Here is a 27181-nt window from a genome sequence, read left to right as displayed (position 1 = left end):
TATAATAAATCACATAAAATCGATACTTCCATTTTACTTGTATCTATTCATTTTGTTTAATAATTAAATAACCCCGGCTTTATCTAATCGATTACACTATCATAGCCCATCAATTGTCTTACATTCTAGATTAGGTTAGTTGCTGTTGCCCTGAATCGCACTTTGTTGGCCCTATTGTATTCAACTTTTGAATAACCCTCAAATCCTTTCCTTAATGGCACATCTCTGTGGTAACTATGTATGTATCTGGTTGGCCTGCTTTGTGCCAAAATGAAATGCTGGGTCAACAGCTTATAATGCACGGGAACAAAGGCTGGGAACTGCACACAAATCTCCCTAACATGGCCATGAAACTCTACCAGGTTGAACAACTTTCAATGTTTCATTCTCCCGGTGCCCAAAACCTGCCCCGCCAACGCCTTGCTCTGCTCTTTTCCTCTTTTCTACTTTTCTGCTTTTCTAGACGGCGTACTTTGTATGCTAATAAATTGCACTTTTATGAACAGCATTGGATGGGAGGCACTATCTACAGCTGGGTGCTCTGGGCCGTACAGTGAAACTTCTTCCACAAACTTCCAGGAATTCAGAGTTCAACCATAACATCTTGTTACTAAAATGAAGTTTTCAGAACTTGAACAAATTGAAAGCAATGGAAATAACAAGGGACTCTCTGATTTCCTTTAGTAGAACTTTGTTTATGGCTGTTACAGAAAATCCATTAATCAAATTCCAGAAAATATACGATATATTTATTTATTGCGCTTAGAAATGCCAGGTTCAGTTACATATTTGTCATAATCACAAGCACAGACAATCAAAATGAATATAGAGATTTAGTCTGTACAGCTCGAAACTGGACTTGATATTAGATAAAATATATGATATATTAAAAATCTTCAGGATACGTTTAGTTCATGGCTTTAAACACCGAAAGATACAATCTTATTGAGTCTTGCACTTGGGAAATCTTTTCTCTACCGTTTCCATAGTAACATCTCATAGATTAACAATTCCATTAAAATAGTTGTAAAGTAACTGATTTGATAGTTCTCCTTAGGGAATCTCTCCTGTACCCCAGCACATGCAGATCGAAGAGCCCAAGACGGGGTGTGCAGGTGCTGGGGATCTGGAGGCGAACGATTTATGCAGCTGACATCCGCAGCTCGTTTGGCCTGTCTGCTTTTGGCCAACGTGGAACTTGGAACTTGGGGGAGCGGAAGTTTTCGCCAACTTGTGCTCGTCGTTATTGCAGTTGCTGCCGTTCGTGTTGCCGCTGTTTGCGCTGTCGTTGTTGCTGCAACTCCACTTGGGCGCAGGTTGTGCCGGGCGAGTCAACAAACTTGACGTTGACATGCCTGGACAATGTCGTGGTACTCCAAGTTTCCACGCTTCCACGCCTTCTCCATCGCCTTCTGCAGCGCCTTCGCCTTGGAGGCAGAAGTGCACAAACAAGACCGGAGGGAGGAAAATGGGGAAAATCCAGTGCAGCCAGAAGCAGTTCGACCAACACTGGATGAGTCAACGCTCGGGCATCGGGAAAGGCTGGACAGGAGGACCGGGAGCCACCTCGCCTCACCACAAGAGCAAAAACAACAGACACCGTCTTTGTTGTCGCGGAAATGAATTTTGCTTTGTTTGGGTTCGGGCTTCCAACTGATTAAGGTTGGATATAAAACACAATGATTGACGACAGGGCTTCTACATTTTAGATCTTTCAAGGCGATATAATGGGGGTTTAAGTTGGGAAAAGTGGGAGGTGTTGCGGGAAAAATCGATGCTTTACCAGTAAAATGTAATTCTTTCAAGAACAGTATGAAATTTAGAGATTTTTGAAGGAGAAACTCGCCGCAATGACCATGTCCGAGCTGGCTAATCCCCACCTGACTTGGTCACACACATTCCCATGGAATTGAGTGGTGATGCGATGCTGTCATGGCATACATTGAATTTAATTGACTTTCCTGCTGCACTCTTCCACCGACACCGACCCTAATGACCAGGAGATTTGCCAGCTGTGGGCATTAGCACGCCACCAAGCTCAACCCAACTCAAGTCGACACTCGACTTGGCCGGGGATCGCGGCTAATGCGCTTAGAGGCGATGCCAAAGGCACCAGATGCAGGCACCCGGCAGCTCCCCACCTCCGCCGCAGTGCACTAGAGAATTTGGGTCGAGGCTCGGCTTCTGGTCCCCGGAGGGGAATCCCTCCCGCGCCCTGTAACCCAGGGGAAAAGTTCGTTTCGAGGAATTTGGGTCAAAGCGCGGCGGCAAACGCAACAGGAAATCGATTGGTTTGGGTTTCGGTTTAGGTTTTCGGCTCAATTTCGGTCTAGCCGCGGCCACAACAGTCAAGAAACTCGAGTGCTTGACCACTTTCTTTTCCCTATCTATATGGAGGTTTCTTGTTTCCCGCTTCTCCTAAGTGGCAAACTGATTGCAAAGGTTTTTCCCCCGCCCACCAGGCACTAAACTCCCACACCGACACACCTCGGAATACCTGAATCATCGGTCATGGCCAAAAGCACAGCTGCTGACTCGTCGCCGGCAATCTCGGTGATGCACAGATGGCGTTGGAAAAAGTGGAAAAGCAACTGCGACAGCAGTCGCAGCAGAATAAAGTAAATCCCATTAAAATTGCACCCAGAATCAATTTGAAAAGCTATCAGCATAAATTGGTGTACCCTATAAAAAAAAGTGGGAGCTACTGGGGTATGCACAATGGGGAGATTTTTACAGGCAATAAAAGATATATTTCTTTTTAAAACTAATGATTGTTGTAGCGCTTTATCATAATTGGTAGTAGCATAAATTGATATGAGCATTAATTGGAATCAACATGAATTGGTATACCCTATAGAAGGTAGGTAATGGGGTATATATGGTGGAGAACCTATTATATAAAATACGAAACTTGTACCATTTTCAGAGAACATCCCCTAGCTAGCATGCGATTTCCATTCAAACAAGGAGCGGAAAATTTAGTTGACATAACATTTCGTCATAAACAATAAAGGCAAAAAATATTGCCACTGAATGCAGCAAAATGGCCAACGGAAAAGAATTCAATTTGTCAAAAACACAGACTGGCGTACATAGATGCATTTGCACGTACAGCATCAGATACAGATACAAACGAAGAGATACATGTGATGTGATGATGCTCTAGATATTGTTTGGGTTTTCGGGCAACATAAAAAAAGCAACCGAGGGATGAGAAAAAAAAAGTTCAAGGCTAACTTTTCGTGGGCAACACGCGCAACAGCCAGAAAAAAAGAGAAAAAATTCAACCAACTGCTGTCGCATGTCGCGCTATAAATTCTACTTATAGATTCAGATACAAGAGCCCGCAATCCCCTCACCTTTAGCAGCTGGCACGATCGGCAGGCCACCGTAGATACAAATTGAATCTGGGAAATATGTCACAGCATCTCTTTGGCTATTTCGGTGGGATTTGAATTAATTCTGTGGTAAAAACATTGGCGCAGTTTATAATTTACACGAAAGCTATGAGGAAAACATTGCTGAATGTTTATCACAAATCCAAATACCTCAAAGCATTTCTCGCGTATTTATAAACAAAGAGCTCGACACTTAAAATACAATCAGACCTGAGAAAAAGACACAACAAAATGCAGGAAAGGAAAGAAAGAGTCGCCTAATGGGAGCGTATCATCCATCGATCAATCCATCAGCCGACCTGTTCCACTTCCACTGGGGAACATGAAAAACATGAAATTTCCTGTTGTAAAAATAAATCGAAGCCAACCGCAAATAACAAATAAAAAAGATACAAGCAACGCAGACATAAAATTAACCGAACCTATCCCAAGTGCATTTTTATTGCGTTCGCCGGCCGCAGCCAAATGAATTATTTGTAAATGGCTGAAAATGCAATTCAATTTTCAGGTAACCACGGAAACTAACAACTGCGCGAGCGAAAAAATTCCAGATAAGCGGGGTGTTGGTTAAAAGGGACAGGATTAGTGCCACTCCAATTTTATGATTTGTTTTCCTTGCCGATAAGCCAAGCAAACAATTCGGAAAATGTTTTTCGAAAAAAAGGAAAGCGGGGGGAATGTCCTTTGCTGATAAAGGCACCCCAAATAATAAAACGTGCTGAGGGTGCCTTCAGGGGAGATTACAAAAATATGAACATGGAAAGGGATCCTAATAATGATAGGAATAGTTTTTTTGAGAGTTAAATAATTGGTGGTATCCTAATGATAACCTATCTTTTATCGGAAATTATTATCGGAACTAATTAAAATGTTATAATCAGTTAAATTATCCAATCTAGAAACAGCCAATCTGCATGCATATCTCCATCTCTCTTGCACTCCCTTCGCACCTCCTATGACGAGGAGTACTTAAGATAAAAAGTGAAGTTTCCCAGACAGACAGTCTCAAAGCTAATTTAGTGGTATATGAGAGGTTTTCACCTATCTTTAAGAACCAAGCCAATTAAATTAGTACAAAAACCCCTTAGTTTTATGGGCATATTAAATGAATTGCTGCGCATAAGAGCAGATAAGGATAATGTGATTCACCTCCCTCCACCGAAATGTTAATCAGAATGGAAAAAGTTTCATTTACTCGTATCGTGTGTATCTTCCATGAAAGTAAATGAACAGCGAGGCATTTCTGCGGTGGCAAGCAACTTTTGCGCAACCCCCAGACAAATCAGGCAAATTAAAACGAGATACATACGAGCCAAGTTTGCCAAGGATAATTTGCTACGCCTCGAACTTGAATGCATTTCAGAGACCCTGACATTGCCACCACCGTCGAGTGAGCGCCCCTTTTCCTATTTCTTGTTCTGATTTGATTCGAATTTGATTGCTCTTCTGACGGGTCAAGCGGAGTGCGATGAATCAGCCGGTTCAGCCGGGTCAGCCAGTTCAGACGGGTCACGTACGTCTGGAAAAGCGCTAGGAAAACTTGCGCTAATGCCGCGTGAGCCCTAATCAAAGTCTGGATATGCTCTACGTGCCGCACGTTCGGGCGTGGATAAAATCAACATAGAGATACAATTTGCCCAGCCAGAGGGAAACAAGGAAATAGGAAATGGGACGACACATGGTGCCCGTCATATGTGACTATAAATTATATTTTACTTTCAACTGCAATTAGCCAAAATGACATTTTTAATTAGCCAAGGGGGAAAATGTATATATGAGTTTTACTGGCTTTTAGGCCCTGGTGAAAGTTTCACCTCACCACCGCCCCTTTTTATTTTTCGGTCGAAGAGTTCGAAGTTGGTGACTGAAAAATTCCCAATTTGCTTGCTTAGCTTCAGTTTCTAATTATAAGCCAGCCAAGCGGGCGCATAATTATAAACAAACAAAAAACAAAGCAAAACAAAGACGGAAAACTCAGACTCCAGCTCAAACTCAAACCCCGAAACTCAAAATGTATCCCAAAGATAAAACAGAGGCGGCAGCAGCGGTTTATGACCTTTCAACAAACAAAAACGAGCCACCAAAAAAAGTGTGAGGGGCGAAAAGATGGCCTTGGCCATCAAATATTTAGTAAATACTTTCCAGGCTGATGGTCCTTGCACAGAGAGAAAAAATACTTATAATACTTGATATCAATTTGGTTTTTATAAGGATTAATTATCCATTTCAATGTATTCTTTTTAGAATATTTTAAACGTACTTTACATTTTAGTTTCCTTCAAACTAGATTAAGTCATCTTATATATAGTTACCCTAACTGATGTATATTTTCTCACAGTTTTATAAATGGTTCTACCTTCTTTGACAGTGGGCGTTTGCCCAAGGCTTTCGACTATTTAGATTTTAATGCCCTCCGCCCTTCCACTTGACCAGTTTATCGCCTTGAGAGCTCTCAAAATACACAAAAGCGATTAAAAAGTCCGCCAAGAGGCTTGCCTAATTTCTAATTTCTGCGACGCAGTGGGGTGTCTGTCCCAATTACAGATTAATCTTTGTCCAGAGTCAACAGCTGAGCCCAGTTGGCGAAGACGAAGTCTGACTCATCCGCATGCAAATAAGCCGCTAATTCTTATCAGCCAGGCCAGAAGAACCTCAAAGAACCTCAGCAGCCCGAGATGGGCATTACTCATTTCGCTTTCGGGGTTCAGTTCGGGGTTACTGGGGCAAAGGCATGGCCCCAGACGTGTGGAGTGAAAGAAAGCCAGCAAAAACAGGCAGGCAAAACAAACGAGTTTATTTGCCAGATCGCCATCCAAAGATAGTAGCTTATGTACGCAAAGATTGCGAAAAAAATATTTTTATAATTTATGAGTTAGGATTGGTATACAATATTTCTCAGTTTACCGATGGGTATTACAGATATTACAAGTACTCAAAAAGCAATGGCATTCTATAAGGAAATAAAATATTACACCATAAAAAACCTGACAACTGTAACAGTTTACATTCATTGCGAAAACCCTTAGATCTTAAGTTACGTTCTGACATACCAAGTGCCACACACAGTTTACCCCTTCCAAGAATACAATCTGTCATAATTTCTGTGTGCCCCAAAATACTTAAAAACTGGCCGCCTTATCGCCAACATAATATTGGGTTAGGTTAGGATTTAATTGCGGTCAGACTCACTATCATGGTCAGAGATGTTTGGCATTGCTTTTATGGCGTATTTCAAAAGAAGGGTTAAGGTCGTGAACCTTTTTAATCTGTGTATTCAGGGAATTTTAGATTATTATATTTTCCTCGCCGAGCAAGGCTGGATTGCCACACTTTAAAGAGGGTCATGGAATCGATTGAATGCGCGCCCAAAAGTCAATATACTACATTCTGCACTTTAAAACTTTTTCGATTTCTTGCGCAGTGGCAAATAAATAAAAGCCCGCTTTGCCAGCGGCAACAACAAAGCCTGTTAAATAACAGTTAGCGCAGTTGCTGATTTTGTTGCTTTTGTTAACTAAAAATAGGAACAAAACAAAAGCCAATCGAACGGAAAGCCAGCACGAAAGCAAATTGGCAGCAAAATCAACAATAAGTTGTAAACAAACTGCTGATTTGTATTATCGTTTGAAAGATATCAGAATTGCATGACCTTTAAATCTAGCACTTTTGGGTTAATAATATGTATTATTATTACCTCCCTAAGGTTGCAATAGTATATGCCAGTCATGATATGACTGATGGCTATTGTGAAAGACAAAAGGCTTTTCCATAATATCATCTCTTTTTAAGAGCTGATAAGGAATTCTTAATCATAATCTAAGAAAAAGATTATGGTAATCCTATAAATGTATATTGCATTTTATCTATATTTATAAAAACCCTGGTAAAGACCCTTTTGAAGACCCTGGTTGGAAAGCCCTATATTATAGATTCTATAGGTAGGAAAAAATTGGCTCTGCCGCGGACTTGTTAAATAACAGTTACCACTCTTGTTGCTACCGCCCCAGTTGGCATTATTATGTTTGTTTTTGTTTTTTACTCTATAAATAGCGAATTGGCAAGGGGCTGACTTGTATCTACAATCCCTACGTCGCACAACGTATCTAATACATGAGTGAAATGGCAATTTGTTTACACTCACCTTGGGATGCAGTTGGGTGGCGTTCGGTCCACCTCCCAGGCGGCGAAGAGCTTCATGGGCACGGGCTTCTGGCCATTGGCTCCTCCGCCCGACAGACCGGGGATTCCTGCGGAGACTCCTCCGCCGCCGCCGCCGGACATGCCACCGCCTCCGCCGCCAGCTTGCATGGTGAGTGGGCCTCCTCCGCCGGTGCCACTGCCGCCGGTGCCGCTGATAACGGCAAATTTATCCACCAACTTAGACGACTTATCGACCATCTTCATGGTGTTTCTTAGCTGCTTTTCGAAAAGGGCCTTTTTCGCGTGTTTTCGAGGTGTTCTCTGGTCTGCTGTTTATGTGTCTATAATGCTGCACATTATTCCGATGCTAACTGGGGAATATTTCTCGAGCAAGCACATAATTTTCTGATAGTTTTCACAATTCAATATTTCGAAAGTTTGTATGAATTTCTTTTTATTTATTTTTCTTTCTTTCCTCTATTTTTTTCTTTGGGTTAACCCGCCAATATATGTACACACACACGCACGCACGTTGGGGAAGGGCGTGCCGCCGCCTTAAAAAAGAAGCAAAAATCTGTAGTATACACAGTGAAAAACGAGGGGGGTGGTTCGGTGTGGCGGGGGTGTGTGTGTGTGTGTGTTTTTCGAGAGGCGCGCTGCAACTGCACTTGCAAACGGAATCAATAGATATACCCGCGAATCTGTTGCGGATGCGGATTGGGATTCTGAGTCTAGAATCGGATTTGGCTGTGAATACGGAACGGAATCGGAATCGGAGTCGGAAGCTGCTGCTGCTCCTGCAGCTTTGGGTCGCGTCGAAAGTGCCGCGAAAGAACCGTCATGCTCCAGAGTAAAAGTGCGAATGTCGCGTTATAAATCTGGCCCCAGTTCGGCTCTCTCGCTGGTCCTCTCTCTCTGTCCCCATCTCTCGCTGGTCCCCCAACAATAACAATGTGTGCAAATGCTATGCGCGCACACAAACACCGACACACCCGCACGTCCACTCCACTCGATTTTCGCAAATCCCCACTCGTCTGTGTGAGTGCGCACTTTATGCTTGGCTCTCTCTTGCGCGCATAAACAAAAAAGAAAACGCCACGATTTTCGGGGAGCAAGCAAAAGGCGGCACTCTCTCTCTCTCGTAGGCACTCGCGCGCGGTTTCCTTGCGTTTCGATCACTTTATCATTTGATTTGATTATTATTTACGTTTGGAGCGTTCCTCATTAATTATTTATGAGCTGGGGCACGTTTTATTGGGCAAATTGTGGCGGAGCAGCGACGGCGCAGCTTCCGTTTTTAGGTGCAATGGAAGCGGTGTGACCAGAGCGGTGGCGCTGGGACATCCCAACTGGGCGGAACAGGCTAATTAAATATACCAAATTATAGGTAATCTCGATTGGAATAGAATAATCTACACTTTTTAAAGAAATCATTAAAATATTGTGTCCCTCTAAAAATAACTTTTAAAAGGTTGTAAAAGTTTGATTAACAAAATAAAACCGGGTACTTTTTTAATAATAATTTAGTATTTTCGCAGATTAGTTTCCCTCGCTGTTGACACGGTCACACTGCCAGCCATTGGGAGAAAAAAATTTACTTTGTTTACCATACGCCGGCGGCGACTTATAAACAATGGCAGATGCTTGGGACATAAAATCGCTCAAGACGAAGCGGAACACGCTCCGCGAGAAGCTGGAGAAGCGCAAGAAGGAGCGCATCGAGATCCTCTCGGACATACAGGAGGATCTCACGAACCCCAAGAAGGAACTAGGTGAGCACCGGCAATGGCAACAAGTTGGAGCCCCCTGAAACCCGTACATTCCCTCCATTTCCAGTTGAGGCTGACTTAGAGGTTCAGAAGGAAGTTCTGCAGACTCTCAGTTCCTGCTCCCTGGCCCTGCCCATCGTGTCCACGCAAGTGGTGGAGAAGATTGCCGGTAGCAGCCTGGAAATGGTCAACTTTATACTGGGCAAACTGGCCAACCAGGGCGCCATTGTCATCCGGAACGTGACCATCGGCACAGAGGCCGGCTGCGAAATCATCTCAGTGCAGCCCAAGGAGCTGAAGGAGATCCTGGAGGACACTAACGACACCTGCCAGCAAAGGGAGGAGGAGACGAAAAGGAAGTGTGCGTCTCTTACATAAATCACTCCGCTAGATCAGTCATACTAATAATTCCCCATTGTCATTACAGTGGAAGTCGAGGACGGAGAACAGCCGCAAGAGAAGACACTAAAACTCGACTCCAGTGCGGCACGCAAAGAGTCTACTAGTCTGGATGCCCCCGACGACATCATGATGCTGCTATCCATGCCCTCTACCCGCGAGAAGCAGAGCAAACAGGTGGGCGAGGAAATCCTAGAGCTGCTCACCAAGCCCACGGCCAAGGAGCGATCAGTGGCAGAAAAGTTCAAGTCCCACGGCGGAGCGCAGGTCATGGAATTTTGCTCCCACGGCACCAAGGTAGAGTGCCTCAAGGCCCAGCAAGCCACCGCCGAGATGGCGGCCAAGAAGAAACAGGAGCGAAGGGACGAAAAGGAACTTCGCCCGGATGTTGAGGCGGGCGAAAGCAGCACCGGGAAGCTGCCTAAGACAGAATCTACAGCCGAGGATGGAGAAATCATCACGGAAGTTATAAACAATTGCGAAGCCGAGTCACAGGAGTCCACCGATGGCAGTGACACCTGTAGCAGTGAGACCACAGACAAATGCACAAAGCTGCACTTCAAGAAGATCATCCAGGCGCACACGGATGAGTCCCTGGGGGATTGCAGCTTCCTGAACACCTGCTTCCACATGGCCACCTGCAAGTACGTGCACTATGAAGTGGACACACTGCCGCACATAAACACAAACAAGCCCACGGATGTGAAGACTAAGCTAAGCCTCAAACGCAGCGTAGACTCCAGTTGCACTCTGTATCCACCGCAATGGATCCAGTGCGACCTACGCTTCTTGGACATGACGGTACTGGGCAAGTTTGCTGTGGTGATGGCTGATCCTCCGTGGGATATCCACATGGAACTGCCATACGGTACAATGTCAGATGACGAAATGAGAGCTTTGGGTGTGCCAGCCCTTCAGGATGATGGCTTGATCTTCCTGTGGGTCACAGGACGAGCCATGGAACTTGGTCGTGACTGCCTGAAGCTGTGGGGCTACGAGCGAGTGGATGAACTCATCTGGGTGAAGACCAACCAACTGCAGCGGATTATTCGTACTGGGCGCACAGGTCACTGGCTGAACCATGGAAAGGAGCACTGCCTGGTGGGCATGAAGGGCAATCCCACCAACCTCAACAGGGGCCTCGACTGCGACGTGATCGTGGCGGAGGTGCGGGCCACCTCCCACAAGCCGGATGAGATATACGGCATCATCGAGCGTCTTAGCCCGGGCACCCGCAAAATCGAGCTCTTCGGTCGGCCGCACAACATCCAACCGAACTGGATAACCCTGGGTAACCAGCTGGATGGCATACGGCTGGTGGATCCCGAGCTAATCACACAGTTCCAAAAGCGATATCCAGATGGCAATTGCATGTCCCCGGCATCTGCCAATGCGGCGGCGATCAATGGAATACAAAAGTAGGATTAGCATAGTATTTTCTGTATGAATTGAGACCTCGACTATAGTAAGATAAATTATTATTAAAGCTTTTTACAAAAAAAAAAAAAGAAGATACTAATATTGCGGATTCAAAAAAAAAAAAACAATAAAGCACTATTATGTCTGCGTTTAGCAGAACATCAAAATAACTGATCACTGATATAATCATGATTAAAAAATGTATGAATTATGATCAGAAAAAACAAGCGTAAAAATAATACACTACCTTTTTTGAACATCGCTGCTTTTGTGTATCGATAAGAAAACTATCGACAAGAGTTAATATATTTATTATAAAATAACAAATGAAGTATGTTAAAACCTATAGAACTGCTTTGGGGTGTTTTATTTTTACGTTTTACCAATTGCTGTGCGCAAAGGTGCAGTTGCGGTAGAAAAAACATCGTTTTTGCAAACAAAATTTTAGTAAAAAGAAATTTTTTATGTTTTTGTCAAGAACATACGCTTAGACCAGCTTAAATCTCATTTTAATTGCATTATGGAACTTTCCTGATATCAATAATCTAGTGTCATATTGTTCAATCAATAATATTAGTAATAAAACTAAGGTGCGCGCATACTAAGGCGGTGCGGTTTATACCGCCCGGAGAAGAACTAACGCGTAGCGGCGACGGTCGACGCGGCGCGTCACCACGCGAATGCTAAAAGGAGCATTTCGAGTGTTATCGACAATCGTCGGAGCATCACATTCGGGCTGAAAACAGAGCGAGCGAGCAAAATTTTCCAAATTCATTGCGGAAATAGGGAATTCACGCGAAATGGACGAAGAAAAACTGATTCTGCTCGTACAACAGTACTCTTTTCTTTACGATGTGTCGGAATCCAAGTACAACAATACCATTGCCCGAGAAAACGCTTGGGAAGACATAGGACACATGCTAGATTGCTCAGGTATGTTGTACAGAGTTTATTGAGCCTGTTCCTCGACAAGACAGGCTTAGCAACTCTGTTATTCTCTGCACCGAATTCGAAATTAAAGGTCTTTTAAAAGCTTGCCCGCAAGCGGGTCCATAAATTCCCCGAAAGTCTGGCAAAATTCCATTTTCTGCACAATTTTCTATCTGGTTTATTCCCGCAAACAACTCCCCAGAGTTGTCACAAAACTATATATGGCTGCCAAAAAATCGTCTTTTATATATTTGAATTTCAAAAAAACTATTTAATTTTGTTGCTTATTTCAGCTAAAGAGTGTAAAACTAGATGGAAAAACCTGCGAGACTCGTACCAGAAAGCCATAAAAACTCGACGAACGAAATCTGGCAAAGCGGCGATGAAAAGGAAGCCTTGGAGATTTGAGAAGGAAATGTCTTTTATGGCAAATTTCCTAGAATCGGGAAGAGGATTGAAAAGTAACATCAAAGAGGACAATCTGGAATCGGACAATGACGACTGCATATTGCGGAACACATCAATCGCCTCGGACTCTTCGACTCCACCTACTGCTTCAGGGGTTTTGCCAGACTATCATTCTCCGAAAAAGATAAAAAGTAAAACCACTGACAAGGACGATGCTCTGCATAAATATTTTGCTGCAGTGGAAGAAGTTGTTCGCACTTTTCCGCCGCATTTTCAAATCAAAGTCAAGTCGCATATTTCTAGCATGATCCATAAAATGGAATACGAGGTTTTATCCGGAACATCCGGTTGAGGGAACGTGGATCATCCTTCTCCATGTCCTTCACAAGCTGTGCCAGATAGTCAGTAAGTTGGTGTTTCGCAAACGTGCAACATTGTATTAAGAATAATAAAATTTAAAATATAACACAACAGTCTACAACTCTGTGTCCACGATTCTGATAAAGGAAAATAGAAAAAGAGTGTGCATGCACCTTTATATGCCATTAAAGTTCGCTATATTTAAATCCACATATACAGATAGATTTATTGCTCATACTAGGGGCTTTGCGCGTATTTACAAAAGTGCGATATAACCAAAACGGCGGATTTTCTAGGTGTAGTATATATTGAATTATATAGAACCCAGTACGTCGCTATCAGCTATGCACGATATCGGTTGTTTGGTTACTCGCTTATGATGGTAACAATAACTTATTTGACTTATCAGAGAGTACATGGTTTAAGTTAGGGTTATATACGAATAGAAATGCAACGTACACAATGTGCTCGACTGGCCTGCCGCAATTCACTGTCCATAGGACACACTATTAGTCCTGCCTAATTCCTGCCAGTGTGCTGGGAGAGTGTATTTACATGTCAGGAATGAGAACATCGGCGTGTGTCCCTTTTCATTGTTTGCTTCAGTTTTCGTAACAATAAATTTGGATTTACAGTAGCAAGCAATAAATTAATTAATAAGTTACATGATTTTGTCAAACATTAACGTGTCTGTAAGTCCCTTCACCACATTCAGTGGCTTGCTCTAGCGCGAGTTGCCACCGGCAGCACTAATCGTCTTCAGCACTATGAAGCCCAGCATGGTGGCAGCGGCCACGCCCAGCCCCGCCTTCCACCACAACTTGGGATCCTCCGTCATCAGGCCAAATTGCCTCAGGTGGCTGCATGTGGAAGAGAAAGAATAGAATTAGTACGGCTGAAGCAGAGGCAAGATTTCGAGTGGTAGAACTAAGGACTACAGGATGCTGCCGCACACCACGTTAATCAAGCGGTTATGGAGGGGGATCAGTGCGCCTCATGGAAGTAAATCGGGCACCGTGGCAGATGGAACAACAACAGATAGAAGGCTGACATTAGTAACGAGTTCAGTTTGAATGGTAACACTTACGCCGACTCCCACAGCTGTACCAACCTGTGCTTGTAGAACAGTATCCAGGCCGCCTGGAAGCGCCTGCAAATCCGCGAATCCATCGACGTGCACAAACATCAAACAACACAGAAAAACAGACACCAACCATCACACAAAAAAAGAGGGGAAAAAGAGAAGATAAGAAGATAAGTAACCATTAATCCAAGATGTGGCCCAATTGTTAGATGCATTTCTAAAACTACTGCAAAGTTGTGAAATACTTTGGAGGTATTAAGAAAGTATTTCACCACTTTAAGCCAGGTGTATTAGATCACTGGAGAAGCACCCAACTGTGGATCCCAAAAGGTCTACTCACGGAAAAGCTGCCATGGTGGCCAGCTTGGTATACAGTTCTTTCTTGTTGGTCTTTAGGCTGAAAAGGTGCGGTGGCAGCAGCTTGTACTTCTCGCAGAACTCCGATGGCTGCATCAAGTAGTCCTGCCGGCGCTCGTCCATGTCGCACTTGGTGCCCACTATCATGACTGGGATCTTGCTCTCCGCGTAATACTTGATGTAGATACGGGCGACGTACTCGAAGGAGCGGGGATTGGAGGAGTCATAGACCAGGCAGGCCACGTCGCAGTTGACCTCCTGCGGCTGGAGGGGATCGAGGGCGTGCCTCACGTCGATGTCGCGCAGGATGAGGTGCTTTTCCTGGCCGTACACCTGAACTGAGTTGATGCAGTGAACCACATTGGTTTTGAACTCCTTGCCGATTAGTTTGTGCATGTCCTCCACCAGGAAGCCCCTGCACATTCCAGTCTTTCCAGATCCCTTGGGCCCAATCACATGACACTTGTACACGGACCGGCTGCTTTGGCGCTTGGCCAAATCGATGCGACGCTCGCGTGTTACGTGTATTGCCGCCAACTGACTGTCGTTCTCATGAACATTGAAACCTAAATAGGCCAGATACTCCATGGTTTTCACCACATCGATCAGTGTCATCAGGGTCCAACGGCAGAGCCATCCGTGCAGGGTGACCCAGCCAGTTGTCTCGTTAATCGGGCAGGACTTGCGAATATCCGTAGAGTAGGACCACGGCGAAGCCGGGCAAGTGCTGAAGAGCATCTTGTGCTCCTCGGGCGACAAAGCTCCGTCACCATCGCGGTCATAGCGCTCGAAAACGGCGATGAGGAACTGCTGTCCCCGGTGCGAGAGTTCTGTGCTGCTGCCAGGAGGTATTTTCAGCGGGGGCCTCAAATACTCATGGCACATCTCCAACTGGTCGTTGTAGCCAAATCGCCGCAACACCGCCCAGGTGGTCTCGTTCCTCCCTCGCTGGATGAAAAGGCAGTGTAGAAAGAGGAAGCCCTTCAGGGTGACCGCATCGTTGTAGATGCCATCGGGTACGTTCTTTTGTATGACGGCCTTCACCTCGTCCAGGATCTGGGGTTGCAGGGGAGTGTTGAAGCAACGACGCTGGAACAGATTCAGCTCGTAGTCGTTCAGCAGATTGTCTCCGTCAATGTCGCAGATCTTGAAGATGCGCACCAGCGACTTCTTGCAGGCAGATGTGAGCTGGAAAAGATATGTTGTTTGGTACCATACTAAATTTAGATCACTTATCGCAGAACCATATTGCTATTGATGACGCAAAGATTACGCCCCAAGCTATGAATCACCGTAGTCGAAGTGGAAGCACTTACCTCCTGTTCCTCCATCATGTACAGCGGTGAAGTCGGGTGCAGCACAGCCTTTTGGGCGTAGTAGAACATCTCGGAGATGTTGTGCAGCGTTTTGGCGGAGCACTCCACGCAGCTCTCGATCTCGGGGTAGTCCTCCATTATAGCCAACACGCTGTCCATGGTGGAGTACTCGATCAGGTCAATCTTGTTGCCCACCAGGACGATTGGCTTGCGAATGGGCTCCCGCTGAGCGTCGCCTTCCGCCTCGGCTTCGGCATCCCCCTCGCCATCCAGTGAGGGATTGCACTTGGCCCGGATAAGGGGCAGCCAGTGGGAGGTAATCCTGTCCAGAGTGTCGTCGTCATCCACGGCGTACACTATGCACACCACGTGCGCCTTGTTAATCTCGGCGGCCAGGGCATCCTCCGACTGCTCCACCGCCGAGAAGTCCACGATGCTGGTGGGCACCTGCTCGGGTGTTACATTCGCTGGAATGGTGATCTCCTCGGCCCGCGGAGGCACCTCCTCCGGGTACTCCTCGCTAACCAGCGACAAAATCAACGACGTCTTGCCCACTCCGACGTCGCCCACGAGCAGGATCCTCACATTCTTGCGCTGTGACGCCGTATACTGACCCATGCCGAGTGCTCTGCAAGTGGGATGTGCCGCTCCTGGTCTCCGAGTCCGCAATCGCCTGCGTTTTGGGCGAATTTCCAAGATTTTGTTATGCAAAAACGCAAAAAAAACAACCGAGAGAGAGATGGGATGGCAGTCGATGTATCAAGGTTGCGCTATCGATACTCCGCTATCGCACCCGGCTGCCAGGGCTGCCACACCGGCAAGCTCAGCTATGTTTAACCCTAAAACGCCGTCGTTTGGTTTAAATTATACAAATTTAAACAATCTGGAAATTGTGGATTCCAGTTTGTTGAATTTGATCCAGTAATTTAATTTTGACTTGGGATTGGTAGTACCTAAACTGTCTGGCAACTACATATGCTGGCAACTGGCTTTGAAAGAGAGCTGCCGTGTTAGCCTTTTGCCGCCAAAACTAGCTAGGGAGAAACTTAAGGACATTACCAACGATTTGCTAAACGAGAAAGTTCACCTAAAAAAGTCAGTGCATTAACAAACAGAACTAAGGTATTTATTAAGATATTACAAGAAAAACTTTATTGCTGATTTTGATTTGAAAATTTTTCTTAAAATATACGTAGGAAGGCGAACTTTCCGTCTTAACTTATGCCCGTTACCTCGCGCCATTCAAACTTGGCTGTTTTCTGGCTCCGCAACTATGCCCGCTAGATTTGGTAATCGATAGTTGGGCAGCACTGGCTGGGCTCCAGAGCTTAGCTTCAGTTTTCAACACCAGAGAGTTGTAAGTGCGGAGAAAAATCAGAACTCTGGGATATCAGCAAAATGAATATCAGCAGCGTCAGCTCGAAAGACAAACAATCATAGAGCCCCTCCGTTGTTTATTTGTTTTTCGTGCCGCATCAATACCCAACGCGTGCCACGGCCAGCCGAAGAGGTTCAAAGGATAACTTCCCCGTGCAACTTTTGCGGGGTGCGGGCAAGGAGAGCGGGGGGCAGGAGTGCTGGACGCGCAGACAGCGCGGAATCGATATCGATGGTACGCACCAAAAACCAGTCGTCTTCCTCCAGCGCCAGCAGCAGCAGTACCAAGTCACCCATAAAGTCAAGCGGGGGAACGGGATCCTCGGGCGGAGGAGTCGGTGGCCGCCAGTCCACGCATCGCTCGTCGAGCGCGTCCAACGTTGCGGCCGTTGTAGCCGGCGCCTCTTCTGCCGGAGGAGCAGGCTCCTCTAATCGCCGCAGTCCGGGCAGTTCGCCAGACGGCGACGACGACACCACCACCACAGATGACCTGACCCCCACTACGTGCTCCCCGCGCAGCGGCCACCATCATCAGTACGGCTACGGCTACTCGTCCTCCGTGCACAAACAGAACCTCTACGTCGTCTCGTTCCCCATAATCTTTCTGTTCAACGTTCTGCGTTCGCTGATTTATCAGCTGTTTTGTATTTTTCGCTACCTCTACGGGGCGAGCACAAAAGTTATTTACCGCCCGCACCGACGCGACTGCAACATCGAGATTGTGGTGCAGAACCCCTCCAAGGAGCAGCAGCAATCCCTGAATCCGGACCTTAACAGCGAGGGTGCTGGCCCGGAACAGCAGTTATCCAATCAGCCGCAGCGTTTCCGACCCATTCAACCGCTGGAGATGGCCGCCAATCGTCCCGGAGGTGGTTACTCACCAGGTCCCGGTGATCCTCTGCTGGCCAAGCAGAAGCATCACCATCGACGCGCCTTCGAGTACATCTCCAAGGCGCTCAAGATTGATGAGGAGAACGAAGGTGAGTGGCGGGGGCGCAGACGGGGGTGGCAGCTCCAGTTCGAGTTCGAGCACTCGATGCTCAATGAGTCATCGCCCGCTGGCTTTTGTTGTCTGTCGAGTGTGAGAATCAATAAGCCGAAACGCGCGCACAAAAGATGCCCCACATGTCGGCGGCGGCGGAGGAAACGGGGGAGTGTTTCGCCTTGATGGACACTTATGGACTGACAGTCCTTCAATCCTATGCTTTTTTTATTGGTACTTGAAGGGTATACTAGTGCGATCAAAATGTATATGTTTTCTTGTTTACTCTACCAATATATTCTTTATTTTCCATTTTAAAATGTTATTTATAATACCCATTATTAGAAAGTTTAGGAAAGCCACTATTATAAACCTTAAAAGGATATTTTAAAGTCCAATCTCACTCGAACATTCCTCCTTCATATTTCATTCCAGGTCACAAAGAGCTGGCAATTGAGCTCTACCGGAAAGGCATCAAAGAGTTGGAGGATGGCATAGCTGTCGACTGCTGGAGTGGACGTGGTGATGTCTGGGATCGGGCTCAGCGGCTGCATGACAAGATGCAGACGAACCTTTCAATGGCCCGAGACCGTCTCCACTTTCTCGGTGAGTGCCCGACCACGCTCCCCTTACCCCGGAAACTTAGTTTTTGTTTACCTCATTTTTTGTTTTTGTTTTCATTTTGCACGTTTCTCCTGCTTTTTTTGTTGTTGTCCACCTTGGTTTTGTCCACATACTCGCGTTCATCCGATGCGCAGCGCTGCGTGAGGAGGATTTGAAAATGCAGCGTCTCTCCTTGAAGGAGAAGCAGAAGGAGCAGGCTCAAAGCAGGCCCCAGAAGTCCAGGGAGCCCATGCTGGCGGGCATGACCAGCGAACCCATGAAGCTCAACAAGGTGCGCAGCAGTGGCTACGGGCCCAAGGCCACCACCAGTGCCCAGCCCACGGGTAAGTTGACCACCAGCTAAAGCGCACCCAACAAGATCCTCACCAGGCAGCGCCACAGCGATCAGTCAGTCCCTATCACCACTCACTGGGCACCCGATTTTATTACGATTTTTATTTCGATTGGCCAAATTGTAGCTTAGAATGAGTAACCTCTGCTGGATGGCACTTTTCTGATCAAGCCTACCTTGTTTCTTCCACAGCATCTGGTCGGAAGCTAACCATTGGAACCAAGCGTCCCGTCAATCTGGCCGTGGCCAACAAGTCACAAACGCTGCCGCGAAACCTTGGCTCCAAAACATCCGTGGGCGCCGTCCAAAGGCAGCCAGCCAAGACGGCTGCCACGCCTCCCGCCGTTCGGCGCCAGTTTGTAAGTATCTGGATAAATAAACAACACATATCTGTTTGCATTTTTTGGAAAGTCTGCAGCGCAGCGAAATGTTATCAAAAAATCAGCTCATTTTGTACAAATTTGGCACATTTCCGGGGGGAAGTTCCATAGGGAATATTTAGCTGTTAAATTTTTTATATAGTTTTTTATATTGTTCATTTTTAATCTGCAGTCCTCGGGTCGTAATACGCCGCCCCAGCGTTCACGAACTCCCATAAACAACAACGGACCCAGTGGCAGTGGCTCCAGCACGCCGGTGGTGAGCGTCAAAGGCGTTGAGCAGAAGCTGGTGCAGCTCATACTCGATGAGATTGTCGAGGGCGGGGCCAAAGTGGAGTGGACGGACATTGCTGGCCAGGATGTGGCCAAGCAGGCTCTTCAGGAGATGGTCATTCTGCCCTCCGTCCGGCCGGAGCTGTTTACGGGTAAGTTTGCCTTTCAAAAGCGATGAGAAACATGATTTTAACCATTACTCCGTTTCTTGTCAGGACTCCGCGCCCCAGCCAAGGGACTTCTGTTGTTCGGTCCACCCGGAAATGGCAAGACCCTGCTGGCCCGTGCCGTGGCCACCGAGTGCAGTGCCACCTTCCTGAACATTTCGGCTGCCTCGCTGACCAGCAAGTATGTAGGCGATGGCGAGAAACTGGTGAGGGCCCTGTTCGCAGTGGCCCGCCACATGCAGCCCTCCATTATTTTCATCGACGAAGTAGACTCTCTACTCTCGGAGCGCAGCAGCAGCGAACATGAGGCTTCCCGTCGCCTAAAGACCGAGTTCCTGGTGGAGTTCGATGGCCTGCCTGGTAATCCAGAGGGCGATAGAATAGTGGTGCTGGCCGCCACCAATAGACCGCAGGAATTGGACGAGGCCGCTCTGCGTCGGTTCACGAAGCGCGTTTACGTCTCACTGCCCGATGAGCAGACCCGCGAGCTGCTCCTTAACCGACTGCTGCAGAAGCAGGGCAGTCCGCTAGATACAGAGGCGTTGCGTCGCCTGGCCAAGATCACAGACGGATACTCGGGCTCCGATTTGACGGCCCTGGCCAAGGACGCCGCCCTGGAGCCCATCCGAGAGTTGAATGTGGAGCAAGTTAAGTGTCTGGACATCAGTGCCATGCGTGCGATCACAGAGCAGGATTTCCACAGCTCGTTGAAGCGCATCAGGCGCTCGGTGGCGCCGCAGAGCCTTAACTCGTACGAGAAGTGGTCGCAGGATTACGGCGATATCACCATCTAGTCTGTTCTAGCCAGCGATCCTGCCCCCTCCATCACTCCAGTCTGAAGCAGCTGTGATGTGAGTGTCAGTACGTTATTCTTAGCCGTTGCTCTAGTTTTGATCATGTGACCCATCTTCACTTCAGGTTCTATTCAATCTTTAGAATTTGAGTTTCACAAACATTGTTAGATTTGTATTAACCAGTGAATTATTCAATATGATTTGTTCCCATGCGATATCTTGTGTTTTAGCCTAAGGTTATTGTACTATGGTCGTTTTACCGCCCTGTCCATGTGGTGCGGCACCCCGTCATGCAGCAGGAGTTGCTAGAACAGTAGTTCCGCCCTGTTTTCGTTTCGTACTTGTATTCAAGGGCACATTGCTTTATAAACTAGTTTTAAGTTTTTGGAACATTCCTTGTAGTGGCGTTTCTTTCTCAAGACAGGCGGCCCAAGAAGTTCACAACTACTTCCATTGTATCCCTGAACCAATAGAGCATATTTTTGTTGTACATTGAGTGCCCATCCACAAGCTACATGTAATCTAGAAGTAAGCGTAGTCCTAAGACCGATGAGATATACTTATACACACACCAACAAAGATACATTTACCAGCGCAGAGTCGGATTTAAGTTTTAATAGTTATACTGTCTCCGTATCGTTAGTATAGTTTAGTTCCTTTGTTTCAATCGATGTACCTACGGCTATAAATACAATCGTCTCCGAATCACCTATATTATTAGTAACACTTTCAAATTGTTGTACCTAGCAGGTGCGTATGGATCTGGTGTTATCAGATCACTCAGAACATCTACACCCGCACATATGCTCGTGCTTATCGCGGTACTTTGAACCAGCTTCTACGCAGCTCGCCCACCCGGAATTTGAGTTCTATGACTAGTTACTAAACACAGATCCAAAACTACATGCATACAAAAAAATATACAACAAATAAATCTCTAGAATACGCTAAATAAAATCGATTTCAAAAGACATCAATTGCATCGTTAATTCATACCTGTATTATTGGAAAGCATTGGTTGTGCTTGAATATTTGTATTAAATCTGTAGCTTAAAATAGCAGCTGACATCACCGGGCGCATTCAAAATAAGCGAAAGTCCATGGAAAAGAAGCATTCGTGGGAACTAGTTTTGCATTTAAAGTAAGCTCCAATAGGGATCAACATGATAAAGCTTTGAAGTCCGTATGTTGAAGCAGCGCAACTCACACATATGTCATATGAAAACCAGATCCTAAACTTGTAGAACTTTTAAAGGCTTTCATTCATTTGTAGTCAAGTTGACCTTTCAATATTTAATGAATGAGCGGGATCTCTGACTCTATTTTGGATACTTTCAAACAATCTTAGTAGTTTGACCTCGTTTCACACGATTACAATCAATAAAAAAGTACTGATAACTTCCAAAATACACATTTTATGGACTTGGAATCTACCTTCAAGTTTTTTCTTACAACCTATATACAACTTAGTTCCCTGTCCTCCTTGAAAATCGTTTTCTGTTCGTTTTCTCACTTGTTTTATATATTTTTTTGTTTCTTTATTTTACATTTTACATATTTATATCGCATTTCGTTTTCCACATTGGAAATATACAATATGTATGCTCGAATTTACATTCTCTTAGTGACTAAATTTGTTTTTCCTCTTGATTTTGCATTCGGCTTGCTTGTGGCTTTCCATTCATCCTACTGACGCCTCCCTTCCCGTCTTCAGTTTTCGTTGACACATGTTCCACATAGTTACAATTACAATTTGCTTTGTCACGATTTTTTTTTTCGATTGTGTGTGCTTTTTTTTAGCTTTGTCGCGCGTAATTGCCTTTTCTCTGATCTGTTTGTTTTTGTTGAACTTCTCATTCGGTTTATTTTGTTTCCGTTTCGTTTATACGCCTATTATCTGCTTAAATTACAAATCATTAAATTATTTTAACACGTACTTAGATTGGATTAGATTGTTACAGCTACCCGCCCATCGCCCGGAGCTTTTCAGTTGATGTTGTTTCAGTTGTCGCCGGCGTGGTTCACTTGAAGTTGAGTACCACGCGCCGCCTCGACCTTCGATTTTGGGGCTCTACACCCTCGGTTCCGATTCAGCTTCCGTTTCCGTCCACCGCAGTCAGCCGCAACCGTAGCCACAACTCCTAACTAGACAACACTCACTCGTGTGCGCCTTTCTAATCTCCAGCTGCAACGCCACCGTTGATGAGGCTGCTTCTGCTGCTGCTGTTACTGCTGCCCACCGGCAGGGCCAGAAGCGGTTCCGACTTTGCTACTACCCGGTATTGTACGTAACCTAAACGTGCGTAATGCGTTTGCGATTGCAACTGCTGCAGTTGCGGCAGATGGTGCAGCAGTGGTGGTTGTGGCTGCGGCTGGGGGCGACTTCCCGGATGCTGCAAACGGCGTCGAAGCTGGCGTCACATCTCAGCTCATTGGGTCTGGTATTGTGGCATCGCAGCACTGTACATCATCTGCGGGGCAAGAGAACCGTTCGCTGCTGCGGCCGCTGAGGCTGCGGCGGCCGTTACGCCGGGCACCACAGTCCCCGGCACGCCCCATGCCACATTCGGCGGCACCATGCGGTATCCAGCAGCTGAAAATTGTATGCAAGCTGATTAAAAAACGTTAAGCGAATTCAAGGGACTGAGAAAATGCTACTTACGGACACCTCCCGCTTGCTGAGCACTGGTAGTGTAGGCGTAGGGATAGTAGCCCTGTTGCATGTACTGCGTCTGCATCTGGGTTGTGGGGTAGGCCTGGAAAACGGTGAAATGAATTAGTAAAGTTTGCTAAAAATGGCTTCCTTAATAATGAACTTAAAACTCACCGCTGGGGGATACCAGTAGCCCATCTGCTGATAGGCGTACGGATACTGCGCTGTGGCGGCTGCAATCTGCTGGGGCGTCATCATTTGGCCGGGTATCGCCGCTCCTGTGGCGGCCGCTATCTGTTGCTGCGTCATCATCTGACCGGGCATTCCCGCTCCAGCGGCAACCGCCGCATTTGCCGCTGCCACGGCTGCTACATTTGCCGAGGCTGCTGCCGCAGCGGCTGCGGCATTGAGGTTATTGGCCGAATTGTCGCCGCCGTTCTCCTTGCCCCAGAAGCACTTGACCAGGTTACCGTGAACCTCGCTGTTGTGCGTGTGCTCGATGGCGCGGGCGGCCGCCTCCTTGGTGACAAACTTGATGAACGAGAAGCCCTTGTCCTTGAAGACCCGCACGTCCTGAATGGGACCGAACTGGACAAAGTGCTTGTGCATCAGGTCGTCGCTGATGACGTTCGGCGGGAAGCCGCCGCAGTATACGGTGGTGTTGGTGGGGCTCGACTGGTTGTACACCTCCTCGAAGGTGTGGCGCTGACTGCCCTTCACGCCGGACCCATTGCCTCCTGGTCCGCCGCCCATGCCGCCTCCCTGACCACCGCCCTTCGACGGTTCGCGCGGTGGGGGAAGCTTGCGCGTGGACCAATTGGTGCGTATCGACCGCGAGCCAATCCACTGGCCGTTCATCGCCTGGATGGCGTTCTCCGCCTCCGCCTTCTTCACGAACGACACAAAGGCGTAACCCTTTGACTTCATGGTGTGCGGGTCACGCACGATGCGGCAGTTGGAGATCTCACCGAAGGGGGCGAACGCCTCGCGCAGGGTCTCCGTCTCAATCTCGGGACTGAGGTCGCCCACGAATATGTGGTGGTGCGAGCTGATGTCTGTCTTGGGCTGGTTGCTGGGACTGGTGGCCCAGTTTACCTGCAAAAAATAATATAGTTTGTTAATAGGTGGTTATAAATATTATTAAATGTAAATGACATGAAATTATAAAGATCATTTATCATTCCCCTAGCTTATCACGAATAATAGTCAACTCACCTTGATTTCCTTATCGAGGAAGAGGCGTTTGTTCATGGCGGTCAGGGCCGTGGTGGCTGCCTGGTAGTTGGAATATTCGATGAAGGCGTACGGATCGTTGCCCGGCTCGCGGATGATTTTGCAGCTCTTGACGGGGCCCATGGTGCCGAAGAGGGCGATGAGCAGGTCCTCGGAGACGGTGCTGTCCAGGTTGCCCACATACAGGGTCTTCGGCTGTGACTCGTCCATGGCTGGCGGATGGTGTCCTGGGACTGTGGCTTCGATCGGGCTCTACACTAGGCTACGTCGGCAATCTACAAGGCTCTACACTCGGACCGGAATCGCAGCAACTGCAACTGGCCGCATCAATTTCAAGTCGGAAGGGTCAATATCAAAAAATTTGCAGATGTTGTTCCTAGCTACGTACAAAATCTAAATATGTATCTGCGCTAATTAAACAGGTGTCTTTGCGGCAATCTAAACGGTGGCTAGCTGCTAACAGAGAACTCGGCTAGAAATTTCAATACTTTCGATTTGTTCTACTACTCTTCGACTCACTCTCGACTTGGCTGGTTGGTATTTGGATTACATAAACTATATATGCTGCATCTAGGTAGGTAGATCTTTAGGCTTAACGCTGAGGTTCGTCGTTTATTGCTTTGCTTCGTTACTAATCTGGCGCCTAATTGAAAATTTCGTTAAACATCTATATGTATATGTATAAATATATCTGTCCTAACTAAACGCTAATGGAGTGTTTCGGAATATACGATTTGTCGCTCTAATTATGTTAGTATAATCGGCTAACTCCGCTTCCTGGGGGCCTGGGGTGTACGGACTCGGAATCGGATTCGGGGTTCCTTGGGGTACACAGTACTGTGGGTACTTCGGAATTGCTCAATCCTTCGATTTTTTTGGGTGTTGGTTTTACAATAAATATAAATATATATATGTATATATGTGAAGTTGTTGTCCGTTCGTCCGTTCCAATATACAGGATTGTATAAATGTATAGATGAATACTTGGTTGCGGCTGCTCGTTCTTGTTCTTGTACAAAAATTAGTTGGCTATGTTGAACAGTGTGAAAGTTCGCAGGTTAAGTGTTGTTTTTGGGTTTCGAAGCTGACCCCTGGAATCGCTGCTGCTGCAAGAGAGAGGGGAGAGAGAATTTGGGTTAGTCGAGGGCTGATAACCGGAAGAGTGGGACAAGGTCTAATGGCACATGATCGGCGGGCTTTAAACCAGGCAAATGATATGGATATAAATCGACCACCCCGCCCCGCCCCCTTTCGCATGCGGGGAACAAAGAAGGCGGCAAAGCAGTGCAGGGACACGCACACACAGACGCACGCTCCCTCGCACGCACACACACAAGCACTCACCCCAGGGCGGCAGGGAGAGCGAGTGAGATGGCGCGCAAGGGGTAGGGAAAGAGACTGCGTGCTTTTATAACAAAGCGATTGGATTGACAATAGCCATTCATTCGCAACGAATTCGCGGGCCTTGCGAAATGATTTAGTTTATAATTAATAAATTTCTGTATTCAATATTCCTAGCAGTTTGGCCAAATTCTTTTTGGGCCACTCACGCACAACACTCACACATAGGCATAGGCACACCAACGCAGCGACGAATTAGAGGGCGAAAGGAAAAACGAAAATCGACTAGAAGATGAATGACCGTCGATAACAAAATGAGGAGAAAGGAAAACAGGGTGATGGAAGAGAAAGATGAGGGAAATTTGCAAAACCGGCGCATTAGATTCTTGTTCTATGCTCTTTGCGAAATGAAATCAAATTTTAATTTGCATAGCACTAAACTTGATTTTGATTATATTTGCGACAGCGACAACAGCGGCGGCGGCGCTAGAAAATGTCAGTCAAAGTCACAGAACAGAAGAGGCGAAGCGACGAGGAGAAAAGGGAATGGCGGGGTGGTTTTTTTGTTGCTCATTTGCTGCTTATTTTCTTCGTCTCTTTTCGCACACGCACACACACACACACTGGCACACACAGAGAGGCGTCTTGCGCTGGTCTTTTTGTTTGCGTTTTGCTCACATGAGTCGCCACTTTTCTTTTGCTTTTGCTTTTTTTCGGTTTTGGCTATCGAGTGTATTTAAACTAATGCCAATATACCAATACCAAGGCGATTTGAATGCGGGACTTTTCATTTGCCTTTTCAGCTTGCCGCTATACGTATGTATGTATGTATGTTCGCTTTTGTGCTGCCATCTTTTAATGCCGCTCCCCCGCCTCCAGCGGCCGCCACGCCCCCGCCCCCGCTCGACCCACCCAGCGATGCCGAAAACTGGGCTCAACATTTGTCGCCGCCGCCGCGCTATAGTTGCATTATGCTAATGCCCATTGTTCGGACGCAGACTTCGCTGCCAAAATCCGCACTCTCTTTTTCTTTAATGCGCTCTCTGTGACGTGGCTGCGGTTGTAAATTTACCGCATTTTACTTGCTCAGCACTCTTTTCGCACACTTCACTCAACGATTGGGCTTAGCCGCTACCGGTTTCTGTTTAAACTGCACAACTCCCGTTGTTTTTGAGGCAGAAGTACATGAGTTAAACGCGTCGCTAAATTTTTACCTTCGTCGTCTAAAATGCGAACTAATTAATGAGATTTTGTGTGCGAGAGCCAGGGCTGCCAACTCGCTGGAAAATAAAAACGCAATGGCGGCAAGCTGGCAAAGGCAATGAAAAGTCTGTCATTTCCGCGGCTTACTTAAGAAATTATTTTAATGAGACTATTTAATGGTGTTTAAGTGCCTTACCAGCAAAGATCACTTCATAACTTGCGAATTAAATTGATTTAAAACAA

The 27181-nt window shown here is 46.5% G+C and overlaps 6 protein-coding genes across 15 annotated transcripts in view; 3 read left to right on the top strand and 3 right to left on the bottom strand.

Moving 5' to 3' along the window:
* The window catches only part of LOC108026204 (phosphofurin acidic cluster sorting protein 2), a 36111-nt gene extending 27241 nt beyond the window's left edge, over nt 1–8870 (bottom strand). For 2 of the 3 annotated variants that reach the window (XM_044091138.2, XM_044091140.2), the window contains exons 1-2: nt 8746–8870; nt 7540–8092 (exon numbers count right to left, since the gene is read on the bottom strand). In XM_044091138.2, the coding sequence (XP_043947073.1) occupies nt 7540–7802 (263 nt within the window). In that variant the 5' untranslated portion in view covers nt 7803–8092; nt 8746–8870. Of the gene's footprint in view, nt 1–7539; nt 8093–8231; nt 8649–8745 lie in introns of those variants that run through there. The other variant, XM_044091139.2, reaches the window with a different exon arrangement.
* A 231-nt stretch (nt 8871–9101) lies between these two features.
* LOC108026453 (N6-adenosine-methyltransferase MT-A70-like protein) lies at nt 9102–11373 on the top strand. Its single transcript, XM_017097393.3, has 3 exons — nt 9102–9310; nt 9375–9668; nt 9735–11373. The coding sequence occupies exons 1-3, from the start codon at nt 9172–9174 to the stop codon at nt 11126–11128; spliced, it is 1827 nt and encodes a 608-aa protein (XP_016952882.1). The 5' UTR covers nt 9102–9171; the 3' UTR covers nt 11129–11373.
* Nucleotides 11374–11537: 164 nt separating this feature from the next.
* LOC108026062 (uncharacterized) lies at nt 11538–12944 on the top strand. Its single transcript, XM_017096757.3, has 2 exons — nt 11538–12058; nt 12349–12944. Exons 1-2 carry the CDS (start codon nt 11926–11928, stop codon nt 12813–12815), a joined length of 600 nt encoding a protein of 199 aa, XP_016952246.1. The 5' UTR covers nt 11538–11925; the 3' UTR covers nt 12816–12944.
* Nucleotides 12945–12993: 49 nt separating this feature from the next.
* On the bottom strand, nt 12994–16528 carry LOC108026362 (mitochondrial Rho GTPase). 3 transcript variants are annotated; one of them, XM_017097277.3, is made up of 4 exons: nt 15581–16528; nt 14248–15452; nt 13935–13973; nt 12994–13683 (listed from the first exon to the last, which is right to left on the bottom strand). In XM_017097277.3, the coding sequence occupies exons 1-4, from the start codon at nt 16196–16198 to the stop codon at nt 13548–13550; spliced, it is 1998 nt and encodes a 665-aa protein (XP_016952766.1). In that variant the 5' UTR covers nt 16199–16528; the 3' UTR covers nt 12994–13547. The 3 variants fall into 3 exon arrangements, with proteins under 3 accessions (XP_016952766.1, XP_016952765.1, XP_016952767.1); XM_017097276.3 differs by having other exon boundaries at nt 13911–13973; nt 15581–16527; XM_017097278.3 differs by lacking the exon at nt 13935–13973.
* A 381-nt stretch (nt 16529–16909) lies between these two features.
* LOC108026406 (spastin) lies at nt 16910–21479 on the top strand. 2 transcript variants are annotated; one of them, XM_017097331.3, is made up of 6 exons: nt 16910–17937; nt 18375–18545; nt 18698–18886; nt 19087–19253; nt 19447–19699; nt 19763–21479. In XM_017097331.3, the coding sequence occupies exons 1-6, from the start codon at nt 17190–17192 to the stop codon at nt 20506–20508; spliced, it is 2274 nt and encodes a 757-aa protein (XP_016952820.1). In that variant the 5' UTR covers nt 16910–17189; the 3' UTR covers nt 20509–21479. The 2 variants fall into 2 exon arrangements, with proteins under 2 accessions (XP_016952820.1, XP_016952821.1); XM_017097332.3 differs by lacking the exon at nt 18698–18886.
* A 522-nt stretch (nt 21480–22001) lies between these two features.
* LOC108026152 (nucleolysin TIAR) lies at nt 22002–27020 on the bottom strand. 5 transcript variants are annotated; one of them, XM_017096885.3, is made up of 5 exons: nt 26950–27020; nt 24377–25500; nt 23336–24256; nt 23171–23264; nt 22002–23119 (listed from the first exon to the last, which is right to left on the bottom strand). In XM_017096885.3, the coding sequence occupies exons 2-5, from the start codon at nt 24602–24604 to the stop codon at nt 22938–22940; spliced, it is 1425 nt and encodes a 474-aa protein (XP_016952374.1). In that variant the 5' UTR covers nt 24605–25500; nt 26950–27020; the 3' UTR covers nt 22002–22937. The 5 variants fall into 5 exon arrangements, with proteins under 5 accessions (XP_016952374.1, XP_050745019.1, XP_043948538.1 ...); XM_050889062.1 differs by having other exon boundaries at nt 24377–25497; nt 26950–26971; XM_044092603.2 differs by having other exon boundaries at nt 26808–26950.
* Nucleotides 27021–27181: the final 161 nt, after the last annotated feature.

Source organism: Drosophila biarmipes, chromosome 3R, assembly GCF_025231255.1.
Source record: "Drosophila biarmipes strain raj3 chromosome 3R, RU_DBia_V1.1, whole genome shotgun sequence".
NCBI lineage: Eukaryota > Metazoa > Arthropoda > Insecta > Diptera > Drosophilidae > Drosophila > Drosophila biarmipes.
The sequence above is the reverse complement of the archived record's forward strand: the minus strand, read 5'-3'. Positions and strand labels throughout refer to the sequence as shown.

What these genes read in the sequence shown, in the direction of transcription:
- LOC108026062 (XM_017096757.3), top strand. Translation starts at nt 11,926, where the DNA reads ATGGACGAAGAAAAACTGATTCTGCTCGTACAACAGTACTCTTTTCTT. An exon ending in ACACATGCTAGATTGCTCAG is followed by an intron (nt 12,059 to 12,348) that starts GTATGTTGTACA and finishes TGCTTATTTCAG; the next exon opens with CTAAAGAGTGTAAAACTAGA.
- LOC108026453 (XM_017097393.3), top strand. Translation starts at nt 9,172, where the DNA reads ATGGCAGATGCTTGGGACATAAAATCGCTCAAGACGAAGCGGAACACG. An exon ending in GAACCCCAAGAAGGAACTAG is followed by an intron (nt 9,311 to 9,374) that starts GTGAGCACCGGC and finishes CTCCATTTCCAG; the next exon opens with TTGAGGCTGACTTAGAGGTT. An exon ending in GGAGGAGACGAAAAGGAAGT is followed by an intron (nt 9,669 to 9,734) that starts GTGCGTCTCTTA and finishes TTGTCATTACAG; the next exon opens with TGGAAGTCGAGGACGGAGAA.
- LOC108026362 (XM_017097276.3), bottom strand. Translation starts at nt 16,198, where the DNA reads ATGGGTCAGTATACGGCGTCACAGCGCAAGAATGTGAGGATCCTGCTC. An exon ending in GCCACCATGGCAGCTTTTCC is followed by an intron (nt 13,974 to 14,247) that starts GTGAGTAGACCT and finishes GCGGATTTGCAG; the next exon opens with GCGCTTCCAGGCGGCCTGGA. An exon ending in GTACAGCTGTGGGAGTCGGC is followed by an intron (nt 13,684 to 13,910) that starts GTAAGTGTTACC and finishes TTCCACATGCAG; the next exon opens with CCACCTGAGGCAATTTGGCC.
- LOC108026406 (XM_017097331.3), top strand. Translation starts at nt 17,190, where the DNA reads ATGGTACGCACCAAAAACCAGTCGTCTTCCTCCAGCGCCAGCAGCAGC. An exon ending in AGACCGTCTCCACTTTCTCG is followed by an intron (nt 18,546 to 18,697) that starts GTGAGTGCCCGA and finishes TCCGATGCGCAG; the next exon opens with CGCTGCGTGAGGAGGATTTG. An exon ending in CCGCCGTTCGGCGCCAGTTT is followed by an intron (nt 19,254 to 19,446) that starts GTAAGTATCTGG and finishes TTTAATCTGCAG; the next exon opens with TCCTCGGGTCGTAATACGCC.
- LOC108026152 (XM_017096885.3), bottom strand. Translation starts at nt 24,604, where the DNA reads ATGGACGAGTCACAGCCGAAGACCCTGTATGTGGGCAACCTGGACAGC. An exon ending in GCTACTGGTATCCCCCAGCG is followed by an intron (nt 23,265 to 23,335) that starts GTGAGTTTTAAG and finishes ACCGTTTTCCAG; the next exon opens with GCCTACCCCACAACCCAGAT. An exon ending in TCAGCAAGCGGGAGGTGTCC is followed by an intron (nt 23,120 to 23,170) that starts GTAAGTAGCATT and finishes TTTTTTAATCAG; the next exon opens with CTTGCATACAATTTTCAGCT.